The following is a 17,392-nucleotide window of genomic DNA, read 5'->3' on the forward strand; positions in this document are numbered from 1 at the left end:
TGGTATTACAGAAGATTTGATTCAAGGTTCTTCTACTATGACCATTACTTGCTCTAACCAGGGGAATGCTTTTGAAGGTTTTTAAAAGCCTTCTGAAAATGAAATGTCATTTCCTTTAACAGATACTGAATTATGACCTTGTTTTTCTGACCCAGGCATCAGCCCTGGGCTTGCCATTGAAACTCTGCCTTATCGTTACTACAGGGCTGTCAGTTTGGATGGGCCGGGTGGGGTTCTTTATCAAGAACATCCTGATGGAGAAGACCTATGGCCTCTGCCAGCAGAGGCTCACCCTTTCTGGCTAAAGACCTTCACTTCTCAAGTAATATTGTCTGGCACTAAATTGGGTAATGAAGGATAATGTTACATGATTATCTCTATGGAGCCAAGTTCTCGTTATGAATTGATAATTGTCAGCCAAGCCTCCTCTCCTCAGTTTCCACCACATCAAATCTTCTGCCAAACTGAATGTAGCAAGATTTAAGGGGGAGAGCTGCTGCCAACTTATGATTTTGGTCAACAGAATTGTTTCAGGAGAAATAATATACCTGTAGATGCCCCTCTTGCACCCCCTGGACCCAAACGGGGAGTAAAAAAAAAATGTCATTTATTACAATCTTTTGGGCTGTGGATTTCTGGGCTATGTTTTTATCCAGTTAAAAGTTACCCACCCTAAGCTCTATCGTTAGTCTTCAACAACATTCCCCAATTAAGCCTTCTTTTCAATTAACTGGTCAATCTTATTTATTGAGCACTTACTGAGTGCAGAGCAATGTACTAAGAATTGGGATAGTACAATAGCTGGTAGACACATTATCTGCTCAGCTCCCTCTCCCTTCTGCATCACCTCTGCACTTGGATCTGTGGATAGAGCACAGGCCTGGGAGTCAGAAGGTCATGGGTTCTAATCCCAGCTCTGCCACTGGTCTTGGCCTTGGGCAAGTCACTTCCCTTCTCTGTGCCTCAGTTACCTCATCTGTGACATGTGGATTAAGACTGTAAGCCCTTTGCAGGTCAGGGACTGTGTCCAACCGATTTGCTTGTATCCATCCCAGGGCTTAATATACTGCCTGACACACAACAAGCGCTTAACAAATAGGATAATAATAATATTATTATTATTATCTGGTATTCATCCCATCCTCAGCCCCACAGCACTTGGGTACATATCTATAAATTATTTATATTGTCTGTCTCTTCCCCTCTAGACTGTAAGCTCATTGTGCGCAGGGAACTTGTCCACCAACTCTATTGTATTGTACTCTCTCAAGCACTTAGTACACAGTGTTCAATAAGCACTCAATAAATTTGATTGGTCAATAAAAACATTGTCAATTTGGGGCTCTGGTGTTTAAGACAGTCACAGAAGACATTGTTCTTCCATCTCTTTTCTGAGGGCAAAAATGCTCCCTTTTATCTCGCCAGAAAGTTTTGTCTGATATGGACTGGTACATGGAATTAGTGTTTATTGGGTTAACAGGTATTTCATAACCTGTTGAAAAATAACCCAAAAAGCACTTTACAATAACTGGGGATTTAGCAATCTAAATGAGTCTGCTGAGAACTGTTCCTATTGATTTGTGTGCCCTGTGGAGAACTACAAAGAGAAAGAAGTTCTTACCTTTTCAAGTATCCCTACCAAATCAATGTTTACACCCAAGTTCTCATCAAATTCGGGTGCCTCTGCTTACCAACCTTTGAAAAGGACAGGAAAAATATCCAAGGTGGTTGTTATTTTTATTAATAAACCCAAGCTTACCACAAGAAACCAGCAAGCCAGTACTGAGGGCAAGACTCTTTGGGAAAATATTCTAGTATAATATGGGTTGCCCTTGAGGAGTCACTCATTAAGATAGGAATTTGGGAAGCCGCTTAATTTGATATGCTAAAAATCCTGGGCTTTAAGAGAAAAAAAAGTCAAACCCTGTTTCAAGTCTACCTTAATGTAGTCTGGGCAGTTTAACTGGACCTCGTTGATGGTAAAGTTCTAAAACCCTTCTACTATACAAGAATGAAGTTACTGGTTTTTCTCTTTATCCGATAGGAGGCCCAGCAGTTCAGATTTGGATTTTAGAATTTATGAGGATATTAAAAAAAAAAAAACCATGTCTGACCTGATTATCTTGTATCCAACCCAGTGCTCAGACTTGAGCTTGGCACATTGTACGCATTTAGCAAGTACCAAAATTATACAAGTTAATAAAATAGAGAAGCACTTCTGCAAGTTAAATAAAGCAAGGCTACTAACAAAACCCAATTTAACAGAAAGGTGGATTATCAAGAATTATAGACGGGAGACAGCCCTACTAAAACAGAGAGACTGTAATTGCTAACTGATGGGGCCAAGACCTTTACTATGATAAAAATTAAAAAAGGTTCCCGGATTGACTATTTATCAAGCGAGGCCTGGGGAGAGGGGAGACACTTCATTTGGGGGAAATGTAACCCATTAACCATTTGGAAAACAAGCCAGTTCCCGAAACCTGTGAGAAACTATCACCACAATCAAATATGGAAATACCTGGATTCAACCTGAGAGGTTTCCCTTTCCGCAACCACTCCTGTATTCCTAAATGCTATCAACCTGGATGATGTCATTAATAATAATAGAGGAGGGGGGATGGAGGGGGGGGAGGGGTGATTTTGGGGAGCTCAGACCCGATAGTGTTAATTTTCCTAATGAATTAGGTGGCCAGATCATTGTGGGTGAGGGATGAGGGAGGGCTGGAATTTAAGCACTATGTGCCAAGCACTCTACTACTAAGACTTAGAGTAGATACAAGATAATCAGGCTGGACACAGTCCCTCTCAAACATGGGACTCACAGTCTAAGGTAGAAGAAGTAGAAGAATTATCCAATACTACACTCCCTCATATTTCCGCTGAACCTCAAATCCTGAGGCACCATTTTTGCCTTGGGAACAGGCTGCATTTTTCCATGGACAAGTTGCTGACATGGGCTCCCAAGATGGGAAATGGAAGAACATACCAGCTTATATGAGAAGTTAGGGTCGGCTCTAGAAGAGAACCTTCTCCCAAGTGACAAGATCAGTGATGTTTCTTCAGGCTACACAAGAGAAGATGCAGAAAATGATTTGAAGTTCACAGGTGGGTGACCTTCAGCCCCATAGAAGCAATAAATGAAGCCCCCAGAGTAGAAAAATGGTCACATGTCCTATAGCAGAGACTGCAAAATGGGGGTGACAGTTTACTTATTCCTTCCCCACCCCTCTATTCCCTAGGAGTTATGAAATGACTGAAGGTCTGGAGGAATAGATTCTCTATTACAAATTCAAATCTCAGGACCACTTCCTCCCTAAAAAACCTCCACCAAAGGGGTTGTAGTGAATTTGATAAGGAGGAAGGAATGAAGATGATATCAGGAGATTTCTTCCCCTATCAGTAACATTCGACCTAGTGGGAAATTTCTAACAAACTCACTTCCCCACCTTACATAAGGCATACTAACAGCCACCTGCCTTAAGATGAGCATTGCCAAGTTTAAAATGACACTGTGAAGTGGCGCCACTATTCTACCAGAAAATGGGAGTGCCATTTTAGTTAATACAAAGTTCTGGGAAATCATCTCAGCATTTTCTCATCTCCCTTCACAGATGGGAGGATCATTCGTTACATAGTTATCAGACTACATCTGCCATTGGCAGAAAGGAGTGGCAGAGAGATATCTCAGAGAACTAAGGACTTTTCCTAGTCCTCTGAAGAAATGCTACCCCAGAGCTAAATTAAAACTCCTGCATCAAAATAAATTCTTAAAATTGAAATTTTGAAGATGTGTAAGTTCCTGAGAAAGTAAGCAAACTTGGGCAATTTTTGCAGTAAATTTATTTGGCCTAAATTCATGTCGGTTTCAGACTGAAGTAGAAGAATGAGAATATAGTATTCTGGCCATCCTAGCTCAAAATGATCACTCTTGGCAGGGTTTACACTGGCAACTACTTGGTACATTTTGCCATAGCTTTTTCCCCGACCATTCCTGATTTGCCAAACCAGATTTCACTATTGGCAAATTTTTATCCTTAAATAGAATATATATTTATACAATGGATATTTTGAATATAGTCCATAACAGCATGGGAAGCAATAATAATAATAATGTTGGTATTTGTTAAGCGCTTACTATGTGCCGAGCACTGTTCTAAGCGCTGGGGTAGACATAGGGGAATCAGGTTGTCCCACGTGGGGCTCACAGTCTTAATCCCCATTTTACAGATGAGGGAACTGAGGCACAGAGAAGTTAAGTGACTTGCCCACAGTCACACAGCCGACAAGTGGCAGAGCAGCGAGGCCTAGTGATAAAGCATGGGCTCGGGAGCAAGAGGGCCTTGGTTCTAAAGCCAGTCCTGCCACTTACCTGCTCCATAACCTGGACGAGTCACTTAACTTCTGTTCCTCCCTTTCCTCAACTGCAAAATGGGGATTCAATATCTGTTCTCCCTTCTACTTAGACTGTGAGCCCAATGCGGACAGGAACTGTATCCAATTTGATTAACTTTTACCTACCTCAGTGTTTAAAGCAGTGCTGGACACATAGTAAGTGCTTAATCAGTCAGTTGTATTAACTGAGCATTTACTGTGTCCGGAGCACTATACTAAGGGCTGGGAAAGCAAGCTACAACAACAGACACATATGCTGCCCACAATGAGTTTTCAGTCTCATTAAAAAAAATAAACTGCAACTTGTTTTAAGTGATTTATTATGCCAAAAGGTAAGAATAGTACATTATACTATTTAATAGTTTAATAGTTTGCCCAATGAACACAACACCTGGGCCTTCACAAACTATACAAATTGGATCTAAATTCTGACAAATCAGTGATATTTATTGAGCACTTACTCTAGGTAGAGCACTGTCATAAGTGCTTGGGAAAGTACAATAAAATCAAGTTAGAAGATGTCATCCCTGACCTCAAGGAGCTAAATATGTGAGTGCGGCTTTCTCCCTATTATTACCCTCTCAAAAAGTGGCCAAGTAGTACTCTCGATTATATATCTCAAAATGTTTCAATGTTTAGAAACCTGTTTAAAAATGGGGTTAAGAAAAATTAGATTGCACACAATGCAGTTTTCTTTTAAGAGAAAGTTGTGAATGTCCCTAAATCGGTGAATAAACTATTTGTAAAGTTTATTCTTAGGTGATTGGGACAAATGAAGGCAATTTTATAGGGTACATTTCAGATAAAAACTCAACCAACTCAAACTTTTTTAAAAGGCCCCAACTTTTAGGATTTGGTAGTGTGCACTTTATCAAATCTTCACATTAAAGCAAGACCCCAACAAAAGACAACATAAGTTATGGCAAAAATGGCAAACGTTACTTCTGAGATCTCAAAATTTGCAGCCAGGCTCAAGTTTATGACCTCAGCTTTGGCTTATAACACTGGGTTCGTTAAGTCCTAACACTGTCCCCCTCTTCGGTCCTTAAGGCTTTCCTATTCTCCCCCTTGCAGCCGCCTGCTCACTGCCACCCTACTGTCACTGGTCTTCCCCAAAGTCCCCTTCTCCCAGGGCCACAGATCCAGAGTGGGAGTCGGGTTGGCAATGGCAGGATTGGCAGGAGAGCTCAGCTGGGGAGACTGCCATGCTGCCCCTTCCATTTCTTCACCCTTGCCCTTCCTGGCCCACCACCAACGGCAGAAACAGGATCACAGAAAGCAGCAGCAGCAGCAGCCACCGGAATCCCCACAGCCCCTTCCTCTTCATCCCTCACTAGGCACACCCCAACCCCAGCAGGGTGGGGGATAGCAGCTCAGCCTTCTCCTTCCCCTCCCCACACCTTGGGGACCACGGAAGAGATACCAAATTATGACCAGAGTCAGCCAAGATACCTTTAAAAAGTCCCGCCGAATCACCTCAAAATCCCCAGGTCACCTCACCCAAGCATGATGGATATTCATGTATAAAAAAAGTAAAATTAAAATAAAAATACAAGGTTTTAATTTATTTTACATCATTTTTAACTATGGTCCCTTAACAATGCAGTTCTCTGTGTTTAGTTCCAGGTGGTGCAAACTCTCCATTTTTGGAAAGTGGACCTCAGAGGAAAACTGGGCCAGAAAGCCACAGTTTGGGGGTCTTCAGAACTTGAGCTGGAAATTCAAGGAGCCTTAACAGAGCCCTGGAATGAGCTTAGTTGTGAGGATTAGTTCTCATAATATTTCACTCTGTTAGATATACTGTGACTACTTTAGTCTTAGTAGTACCAATCAGTGGTATTTATTAAGCAATTACTACAACACAATCAGCTGGCACATTCCTAGCCCAACTGATACTAAAGAAGGCTCAAAAATAAAAATGGAAACCTATGACCTGGAGAAACCAGCCAATCTATAATCAACATGACTTAGAAAGCTTCCAACATGCCAAAGAATTTCCATATTTAGCCTTATAGATCCTGTCTCCAACAGATCTTACACTAAACTATGACGTGTGTGTGTGTGTGTGTGTGTGTGTGTGTGTGTGTGTAACATAGCTATCCTTATTCAAAGATGACACTGACATTGACCCATTTGCCCCTGTGTTCACATGAAGCTTGTCCTCTGCTATACTAAAGTATTTGTCACTTCCAGGGCTTGTCACTGATTTTGAGTCTGCCACAATCTTTTCTGTACTCTCCCAAGTGCTTAGTACAGACCACTGCATATAGTAAGCACTCAATACATGCCAGTGATTGATTTTGATATACCTGGGCATGCTACAACACTAATCAGTGCTCACAGCACAGAAGGCTCAATTTAATCTGAGTACTGCTAATCCCATTACTTTATGGCAGCAGGGAATGGGAAGAAGTGTCTACTGCCTGCTCATGTTTAGAAAGTGCTCATTAAAAAAAAAATCCCTGGAAGGCACTGCTAGAAATTTCAACTAGAGTGTTGATTGGCAAAATTGGGGATAAAAATTCACACTTCCTCTATCTCAATCTTCTGCCCCATCCAAAAGACTGCACTGCTTCAGCTCAGTAATAATATTTGGAAAACCGCCCCTCTGATCAAGTCAAAACACTTTAACAAGACTGCAAGCCCTCTGTGGACACGGATTGTGTCTACCTACTCTAGTGTACTTTCCCCAAGTGCTTAGTATAGTGCCTGCATACAGTAAGCATTCAAAAAATACAACTGATAGAAAACAGAAGTAGCTTTGAGCAACTGAAAGCTCATTGTGGGCAGGAAATGTGTTATACTGTACTCCCCCAACCGCTCTATATAGTATAGTGCTCTGCACAAAGTAAGCGCTCAGTACGATTGACTGTGATAAAATAAGTCTCCAATCCTCCCCATTAGGCACCTTTTAAAATACACAGTGAAATAACTAGTTTCAAATGAAAGCATATGTATTAGTGACCTGTGGTCAGAGGACAATAATTATACTCTAATATGTCTTTAAATGCTTAAGACAGAATATAACAACATAATTCAGAAACATTAGTGCTCAGCAAAACTCTCAAGAGTTGACGCTGTAAATCTTAATCATTGCTAGACCCAGTCTTATTTACCGTATTCCGTGCTGCCATGATTGAGGATCAGACAAGGAACATACAAGTTGGAATGTTCTTCTAATTCTTGCTGGAGAAGCAGCATGGCCTAGTGGATAGAGCACGGGCCTGGGAATCAGAAGGACCTGGGTTCTAATCCCAGCTTTGCAACCTGTCTGCTCTGTGACCTTGGGCAAGTCATTTCACTTCTCAGCTACCTCATTTACCTCATCTGTAAAATGGGAATTAAGACTATTGGGACATGGACCATGTCCAAATTGATTAGCTCGTAACGACCCCAGTGCTCAGTTAAATGTCTGGCAGGTAGTAAGCACTTAATACCATTAAAAAAAAAAATCAACACTTATGAAAACTAATTCAAAGTCTTTGAAACTGACATCCAGAAATGGCTCCGTGCTAATAGCTGAGGTCTGAAAATATATATACACAAGTGTACATGCCTGATCATAAAACACCCCAAGAACCAATACGGAGATAAGGACTGACAATAAACCTGAAAACTAAAGTTACATACTATCCGAAACCTGGAAAATAAGACAAAGCCAAAGATGTTCTTCAACAATAGAGCTATACGCAGCATGGCTCAGAGGAAAGAGCACGGGCTTGGGAGTCATAGGTTATGGGTTCAAATCCTGACTCAGCCACTTGTCAGCTGTGTGACTCTGGGCAAGTAACTTAGAGAAGCAGCGTGGCTCACTGGAAAGAGCATGGGCTTTGGAGTCAGAGGTCATGGGTTCGAACCCCAGCTCTGCCAATTGCCAGCTGTGTGACTTTGGGCAAGTCACTTAACTTCTCGGTGCCTCAGTTCCCTCATCTGTAAAATGGGGATTAAGACTGTGAGCCCCACGTGGGACAACCTGATTCCCCTGTGTCTACCCCAGCGCTTAGAACAGTACTCGGCACATAGTAAGCGCTTAACAAATACCAACATTATTATTACTTAACTTCTCTGTGCCTCAGTTCCCTCATCTGTAAAATAGGGATTATGGCTGTGAGCCTCACATGGGACAACGTGATTACCCTGTATCTACCCCAGTGCTTAGAACAATGCTTTGCACATAGTAAGTGCTTAACAAATACCATCATCATTATTATTATTATTATTGTTATGCGGACACAAAATCTGCCACCTAGATGCACTTACAGAAATAGAAAACAGAGTCGAGAAGGCCATGAGTCCTTTAAGACTGATAATCTGGTGACAATCGGACATCAAGTGGGAGTGTGTGATTATAGTGAGAGACAGTTGCTTACTGAATTCATAAAGTAACTGATGGTAAAATTTACCCACAGTACATGCGTAAGCAAAGAGGCCAATGCAAGACACATATACCTGCAGACACATATTTGGATACACGTGCAGTACTTAGTAAATAGTATTTTCTGAGCGCTTACTATGGGCAGAGCAGAGTATTAAGTGCTTGGCTTAGAGAAGCAGCGTGGCTCAGTGGAAAGAGCCCGGGCTTGGGAGCCAGAGGTTATGGGTTCGAATTCCTGCCCCATCAGTTGTCAGCTGTGTGATTGTGGGCAAGTCACAACTTCTCTGTGCCTCAGTGACCTCATCTGTAAAATGGCCATTAAGTCTGTGAGCCTCACGTGGGACAACCTGATCACCCTGTATCTCCCCCCAGTGCTTAGAACAGTGTTCTGCACATAGTAACAAATACCAACATTATTATTAATATTATTGGTTAGCTGCAAGTACTTGGCACTGTCTTCACCTTTGCCTCCAGGCTCCTTAATCCTTAGGGGCACCTGGCTCCAGCACAGTCACTCCTTCCCCAGTTGCCATGCATCACGTTGGGTTATAGAGTAACCGACTCCAGGTTTCACCTGAGAGGCAGCATGGCTGGAGGCTTTGTTTTACTGTATCCTTAAATCATTTCCTCTGGCCTTCTCTCATTTTCACTTTTCCAATTTCAATGTATCATACAGCAGTTACTTAGGCATCTTGTTTTCATCCATTCTCTTCCCGAGAACCACCGGGCCTTAGCTTTGCTGCGGTGAGCAGAGCTTCAGTGCTAAGAAAACTGACTTGGCTCCAGAACTCATTGCTTCCGATCACACGCTTATGAGACCAAAGATATCTCCAATTTCTCCAACAACTTTTTCAGTGTGGTCTATGGCCCATACTCACCCCAAAAGCAAGATGGGGAATCAACCCAAAATGAAGTAATGGGAACACGATCATTTCACCGGTCCCGAGGCAGAGCACCACGTTACAACTGGGAAGGATGTGTGAGTAGAAGTATGGTGGCACGATACAAAAGCTGTTGCTGTTTAATGAGCTGAATATTTGCAGGCAAGATGGGCAAAACAAATGCTTTAAAAACTTAGTAAAGCACTATCTGAAACTCTGCAGTTTGAGAGCAGATCTTTTGGGAAGAAATTACAGTGGAAAGGGAAAGCTGGGCAGTTAGCAAACTGAAAAAGGTCACCTTTCATGAATAGACTACAGGAAAAATTTGGATAGCCAAGGGGCAGACTCAAAATCAGTGACAAGCCCTGGAAGTGACTAACTAGTATAGCAAAGGACAAACTTCACGTGAACACAGGGGCAAATGGGTTGCCAAATGCAAAGTCTTTTCGGGTCACAACCATATGCAAGACCAGGGCCCTCCAGCTGTCAATGTCATCTTTGAATAAGGATAGCTATGTTTCACAAACACACACATATGTGTCATAGTTTAGTGTAAGATCTGTTGGAGACTGGATCTATAAGGCTAAAGAGTTACTTCACAGCTTTACAGAATGTGTTCACAAACAATGAAGAAACTTTTAAAACTTGTGCATAGGCAATACAGAAAAATGTTACTTTCACCTCAGGACTTTGCTGGAAATGGGACAAGGGAAAGACTATGGGTAAATTTTTAAAAACTGCATGAAAATGGAATGTTCCCTTTAAAGAAAGGGATTAGTCCTCATGCTTCATCAAAAGCCAAACTTTCAGCCAATTTGGTTCCCATACAGCAATGACTTAAAAAATGAAAAAAGGCCTTTTAAAAAAAAAAAATAGAAAAACACACACTGGATTTAAAGAGCATGGGCCTGGGAGTCAGATCTGGATTTTAATCCCATCTCCGCCATTTGCCTGCTGCGGGATGTCACTTCACTTCTCTGTGCCTCGGCTTCCTCGTGTGAAAAATGGAGATTCAATTCCTATTTTCCCTATCCCTTAGGCAGTGAGTCCCATGTGCGACCAGGATTGTGTGACTGATTTGATCGCACTATATCTACCCCAGTGTTTAACACAATACTTGACTCAATAGGTAAAGTGTTCATGAAATACCACAATTATTAAATATTCACAAGGCTTTTCTAGACAAAGTTCAATCTTCTACCAACAAACTCTGAAAAGTCTCCAATTCTGTGAGAATCAGAAGTCATAGCCCAAGCAAATAAGGCAGAAAAACTTGTTTCATCAAATTTTGCATTTTCCCATCTTCCCATGTATGCAAAATGTTATATATAATTTAAAAGTATACCTATCAATTTGCAAATGATGTACTGATTTCAAGTGGTATTTTAGAAAAAGAGTTAACCCATGAGGGCAACTGGATTATTCCACAGAATTCTAACACCATGGTTAATCTTACCATCATTATGGTATTTTGTTAAGCATTTGATATGTGTCAAACACCATTCTAAGTGCTGGGAAAGATACAAATTGATCAGGTTGGACAAAGTCCCTGTCCTGCATGGGGCTCATAGTCTAATTAGGAGAGAGGACAGGTATTTAACCCTCATTTTACAGTGGAGGAAACTGAGGCACAGAAAAGTTGCGAAAACATTAAGTCACTTTGCCCATAGTATTCAATATTCTCCCTCTTTCTACAAGGAAACATGTTTCTGTTCATGCAAGAGCTGTTGCAATTAAAAATTACATAAAGGAGATTTCACTTTCATCAGCCCTCCCCATTAATTTATCATTGGGGGAGAGGGTACTTGAAATAACTATATGTGCCATGTTTAAATAACTTCAAAATAGGAGTTTTAAACAACACAGTTAAGTCATCAAACTTCTATACATACTAAACAGCAACCACAGAAAGATCTACGATAATATATGATCTAACTGCTTTTTGCAGATTTAAACACAGGCTCAAAGAGTATATAGGTATAAAAACTAAGGCAAACCATGCCAAGGTAACAGGTAGATGTACACTGTAAGTGTTAAAAAAACCAAAGTAGTACACACGCAGAGCTGAAACTAAGCAGATCCAGCTGAAAGCAAGTGGGTTTTATTCCAAGACAAATGGAGAAACTGACGGAAAGGGAAGAACAACAAAAAGCAAAGTGGAATGTCCACAAAAAATCCAAGAGTAAAATTTGCCTCTATAAGCAAAGCCGATGACAGCTGTAAACCTCTCAAAACGGAGACATTTTCTCAAGGAAAAAAGTTGCAAGTCCCAACATGTAATTCAGCTGTTTCAATTAACAGGCAACATTAAAATGTAGTTTCCTCTGTTGCACTTACACGGTAACAAACAGTAATAGTATGTTTCTGTGGTTCAAAGATGACATTGCCAAGCATCACAATGGGAAATCATCTCCACACATCTTTCCTCCTTTTCCTCTCAAAAATAAAAAGTGTCACTCCAAAGCTAAGGCAGCATACTTTAACACACAAATACCTTAAGCTAGAAGATCTACCCTGTTATGTTTGTCCCATAGAGGACCTCTCGATTTTCAAGGCTACTGCTTGGCATTCATTCAGTCGTATTTATTTAGCGCTTACTGTGCGCAAAGCACTGTATTAAATGCTTAGGAGAGTACACTACAAAAACAAAAAGACATATTCCCCGTCCGCAATGAGCTCACAGTCTAGAGGGGAACACAGACATTAATATACATAAATGAATAACAGATTTATACAAGTGCGCTGAGGGGATGGGAGGGAGGATGAATGGAGAGAGCAAGTCAGGATGACACAGAAGGGAGTGAGAGAAGAGGAGAAGGGGGGGCTTCTTGAAGGAGATGTGCCTTCCATCGGACCTTGAAACAGGAGAGAGAAATTATCTGTCTGATATGAGGAGGGAGGGCATGGGTGAGGGGTCATTGGCGAAAGAGACGAGATCGAGCAACAGTGAGATTAGCATTAGAGGAACGACTTGTGCGAGCTGGGTTGTAGTAGGAGAGTAGCAAGGTGAAGTAAGAGGGGGCAAGGTGACTGAGTGCCTTAAAGCCAATGGTGAAGAGTTTTTATGTGATGAGGAGGTGGATAGGTCACCCCTGGAGTTTCTTGAGGAGTGGAGAAACACGGTCTGAATGTTTTTGAGGGAAAATGATCCGGGCAGCAGAGTGCAGGATGGATCGGAATGGGGAGAGACAGGAGGCAGGGAAGACAGCAAGGAGGCTCATACGGTAATCAAGGTGGGATAGGATAAGTGCTCTGCATTAACGTGGTAGCAGTTTGGATGGAGAGGAAGGGAAGGATTTTAGCGATGTTTTGAGGGTAGAACTGACGGGATTGAATGATGGCTTGACTATGTGGGTTGCCTGAGAGAGTCAAGGATAAAGCCAAGGTTACAGGCTTGTAAGACAGAAAGAATGGTGGTGCTGTCAACAGTGATGGAGAAGCGACCAGGAGGACAGGAGGAAGAGAAGTTCAGTTTTAGCCATATTAAAAAGAGGACAACCAAAAAGAGATGCCTTGAAGGCAAGAGGAATTGCGAGACTGCAGAGAGGGTGAGAGATTAGGGCTGGAGATGTAGATTTGGGAGTCATCAGCATAGAGGTGGCAGTTGAAGATGGGTGAGCAAATGAGTTTTCCAAGGGAGTGGGTGCAGATGGAGAAAAGAAGGGGATGTACCTTGAGGGACCCCCACAATAAGGGGACGGGAGGCAGAGGAGGAGCCCACAAAAGAGACTGAAATGAGCAGCCAGAGAGATAGGAGGAGAACTGGGGCGGACAGTGTCAGTGAAGCCGAGGCTAGATAATATTTCCAAGAGAAGGGAGTGGTCGACAGTGTCAAAGGCAGCTGAGAGGTCGAGGAGGATTAGGATGGAGTAGAGACCACTGGATTTGGCAAGAAGGAGATCAATGGTGACCTTTGAGAGGGTCGTTTCTGTAAAGTGAAGGGGATGGAAGCCAGAATGGAGCGGGTCAAGGAGAGAAGTGGAGGAGAGGAACTTGAGACAGCAGGTGTAGATGGCTCGCTCAAGGAGTTTGGAGGGAGCCATGGGGTCAAGGAAGGGTATTTTTTTAGGAGAGGGGAGTTAAGGTCACGTTTGAAAGCAGTGGGGAAGAAGCCATTGGAGAGTGAACAGCTGAAGGTGGCAGTTAGGGAGGGGGCAAGTGTTTTGATGAGATGCAAAGGAATGGGGTCGCATGCACTGGTGCCGGGGATGGATTTTGAGGGAAGGCAGGAGACTTCCTCTAGAGATACTCTTCCAAAGTTGGGAAACCTTCGCCCAGAAAAGCAACCTTTCTTCTGACTGCTGTTTGCCTGGCTGGTTTTTCTGCTGCTGTGGTGTCTTAACAGTACTGAATGCTTACTGTGTGCAGAACCCGTTACCTGGGTATGTGGAAGTGTATAAACATAAATCGACAAGAACCCTGCCCTTAAGGAACTTCTCCTGTACACCTTCATTTGAGACTGTACTTCTTTATGTCTTTGAATCATTTATTCTTGCCCTCCCAGCTTGCTAGTGCCCTTTCAATTCACAATACCGCAACTGCATGGGATATCCTCCTGTCTTCCATTCTCCTCACATGTCCCACCCCTGAAAGCTACGTTACTGCTTCAATCCTGATGAGCTCACGACATTCCAAGGCCTCGTTGTTAGTGATCTTGTCTTTAGGTACACTTAGGCAGGTAAGGGTGGGAAGAACACCGCAGTTCTAGCCCACAGCTTCCTTGGGCATTAGGAAAAGGGGAAAATGTGGTCTGAAATGATGAGAATAAATGAGCTCTAAGTTCATTAAAAGAAGCAAGCCAAGTTATTAAATAATGATTCACTGAAGAGGCCCAGAATGTGGGGGGGGGGGGGAAAGAGTTTTAGGAACTCTTTAATTCCCCATTAAAACCATAATGGGGTTGATCGACCAGGCCAAACCTCTGGCATTCCAATCAGTGTTACCTTTCGTGGCAAATTTTATAAGAAAACTCAACAGGGAAACTGGCGTTAAAGGTACGGCCGCTCTCTGGTACACAGGACCATCCAATATTTCTGAGGAGACAGAGACAACGGAAGGGCTTTATATACCGCTTCCGAGACTGCCGAAGTATAAAAGTTAAATTTAGTATCCCTTGTATTAAAGGTACTCCCAAGAGGTGGACTACTACATTTCCGGCCAAATGCTACTTTTACTGGTATTTACCCTTACGCCAGAAGCAACGAAGCCGACTAGTCAATGAAGTCTTACAGATGTCACATTTACTCAAGAACTGGTGGTCTATAAGAACCATCACTGCCAGGGTACAAGACGACTATAAAAAAAGTTTTGTTTTTCTGGAACTACTACTCTGGTTCCCCGTTTAACTAACGGAAATACATGGGAAGAAGTCAGAATCGGAAAAAAAGGGATGCTCGAGATCCACCGCGGTCTATCGTGGAGGTCTGCATTCATCTTCACAAAGGATACTTTCGGTAACCGGGTAAACCCTTCTACTGAGCTTCTCTGTTTCCCCCTTTCATCGGTAGCTCGTTCAGTTTCAACGAGTCACACCCGTCCTGCCCAGAGAACAGGTGGAAGGCGTGTGTTTTTAAAAACCCAACTCCAAAGAATCACTGCAGTCAAAACGCACTCAGCTATCTTCCCCAAGTGGAGTCAAACGGGAATCGTAAGGAGGGAACGGTCTCGGCTTTAAAAAGAAGGCAGAAGGTCCCTCCTGGGGAAAAGGCACATCTCTATGTTTGGCACAAGGTAATGACGGGCTTCCTGACTTTGACTTGTAAAGAGGTGGAGGCGTCGGCGAGGGGAGCGGACGCTCGCTGGCCAGGAGGCCGGCGGCCAAGAAGCAAACCAGGCCGGACCCAGCGGGGGGGCGGCCGAGCCCCTGGAACCGCGCAGGGTCCGCACCTTTGGGGGAAAGGGCGGGAGGGGGCGGAGGCCGCAACATCCCCGGAGCCTGCCACAACCCTGAAATTAAGCCCCGTGCGGGGCTCCCGGGGACAGGCTCTCTCCCGGCTGGGCCGGCGCCAGTTACCCCCCCAGCTCCAGGTTGCACCAGCACCAGTTACCCCCCAGTTGCGGGCTGTACCGGCACCCGTTACCCCCCCAGTTGCGGGCTGCCCCGGCGCCCGTTACCCCCCAGCTCCGGGCTGCACCGGCACCAGTTACCCCCAGCTCCGAGCTGCACCGGCACCGGTTACCCCCCCAGTTGTGGACTGGGCCAATACCAGTAACCCCACAGCCCTGGGCTGCACCGGCACCAGTAAACCCCAGCTCCGGGCTGCCCCGGGACCAGTTACCCCCCCAGTTGTGGACTGGGCCAATACCAGTAACCCCACAGCCCCGGGCTGCACCGGCACCAGTAAACCCCAGCTCCGGGCTGCCCCGGGCCCAGCTACACCCCCAAACGTGGGCTCGGCCAGCACCAGTTACCCCCCCCCCCCAGCTCTGGCTTGCACCGGCACCAGTTACCCCTCAGCTCTGGGCTGCAGCAGCACCAGTTACCCCCCAGCTCTGGCCTGGGCCAGCACCAGTGACCCCCTCGGCTCCGGGCTGCACCGGGACCAGCTACACCCCCCCAGCCTGGGCTGCAGCAGCACCAGTGACCCCCCAGCTCCCAAGTGCACCGGCACCAGTCCCCCCTCCCCAGCTCCAAAGTGCCCCCGCCGCCGTCGCCCCGACCCCGGGTGGGCGGAGGAAGGGGCGGCGAGCCGGGGGTGTCTGCTGACCTTGAAGTCCCTGCTGTGCTGGGGGGTGTACTCCAGGGTCCACAGCGCCCGCACGAGTTGCGCCAGCTGCTCGGTGACCTCGCCCTTGGGCTGCGGGTTGCCGGGCAGCCCGTTGGGCTGGGCGGGGGGCGGCGGGGGGGTGCCCCGGCCGTCCCCCCGGTACTGCTCCAGCGCCAGGTACTCGGCGAAGAGCTCGGTGTTGCTGAGACACTGCAGGGTGGCGTTCATGAAGCAGGTGTTGCCGTGGTTTTTCAGCCCCGCCACGCCGGGCACGGGGTCCGAGGCGGCGGGGGGCTGCGGGGGCGCGGCCGGGGACACCGGGGGCTGCGGCGGCGGCGGCGGCGGCGGCGGCGGCTGCTGCTGCTGCGGGGAGGCCCGGGGCGGGGCCGCGGCCGGGAAGCAGCCTCCGAAGGCCGGGGTCCGGCCCCGCTCGGCCAGGGGCGAGCTCTCGGTGCCGTAGTGGGACAGCGTGGACAGCGTCTTCAGCACCCGGCTCATGAAGCCGCCCACCGGCCGGGCGGACGGCGAGGCCGGGGAGCCGGCGGCTCGACCGCTCCGGAACAGGCGCTTGCTCAGAGAGCGCTTCTCCTTGCCGACCGCCGCCGCCCCGGACGCCGCCGCCCCGGACGCCGCCGCCCCGGACGCCGCCGCCGCCGCCCCCGGCGCGGGGCTCCCGGCCCCCGTTACCTTGGACATGGCCCCGGGCGTCCGGCGCGCATCGCCCTCCCCTTCCCGCGCCTCGGAGGGCGGCGACCCCCTGCAGGCGGGCGCGCGACCCGGGGCCGCCCGTCACGTGACGCCCCCTCCCGGGCACGCTGAAGCTCGGCGGGCGGCCATCTTGACTGTGGGCACGGGCCTCCCGCTCCCCCGCTAGAAGCCGGCAGGGGGCGCCCAGAGGGGAAGGAGATCAGCGCGGGGGACGGGGCCTCGTCGCCCGCGGCCCTCTGCGACGCCTTGCGCTTGGCACCTAACTCACCTCCGCCAAACTCATTCTCTTCCCCTCTTCCCGACCCTACCGACAGCTCACCTCCGCC

General features: G+C 46.1%; 1 protein-coding gene across 1 annotated transcript in view; it reads right to left on the bottom strand.

The window, feature by feature from the left end:
* The window catches only part of USP31 (ubiquitin specific peptidase 31), a 70,516-nt gene extending 53,462 nt beyond the window's left edge, over positions 1-17,054 (bottom strand). Inside the window, exon 1 of the mRNA XM_029058238.1 lies at positions 16,359-17,054. Coding sequence (XP_028914071.1) covers positions 16,359-17,054 — 696 coding nt within the window. The remainder of the gene's footprint in view (positions 1-16,358) is intronic.
* Positions 17,055-17,392: the final 338 nt, after the last annotated feature.

The sequence above is a fragment of the Ornithorhynchus anatinus genome, chromosome 2, assembly GCF_004115215.2.
Source record: "Ornithorhynchus anatinus isolate Pmale09 chromosome 2, mOrnAna1.pri.v4, whole genome shotgun sequence".
Taxonomy (NCBI): domain Eukaryota; kingdom Metazoa; phylum Chordata; class Mammalia; order Monotremata; family Ornithorhynchidae; genus Ornithorhynchus; species Ornithorhynchus anatinus.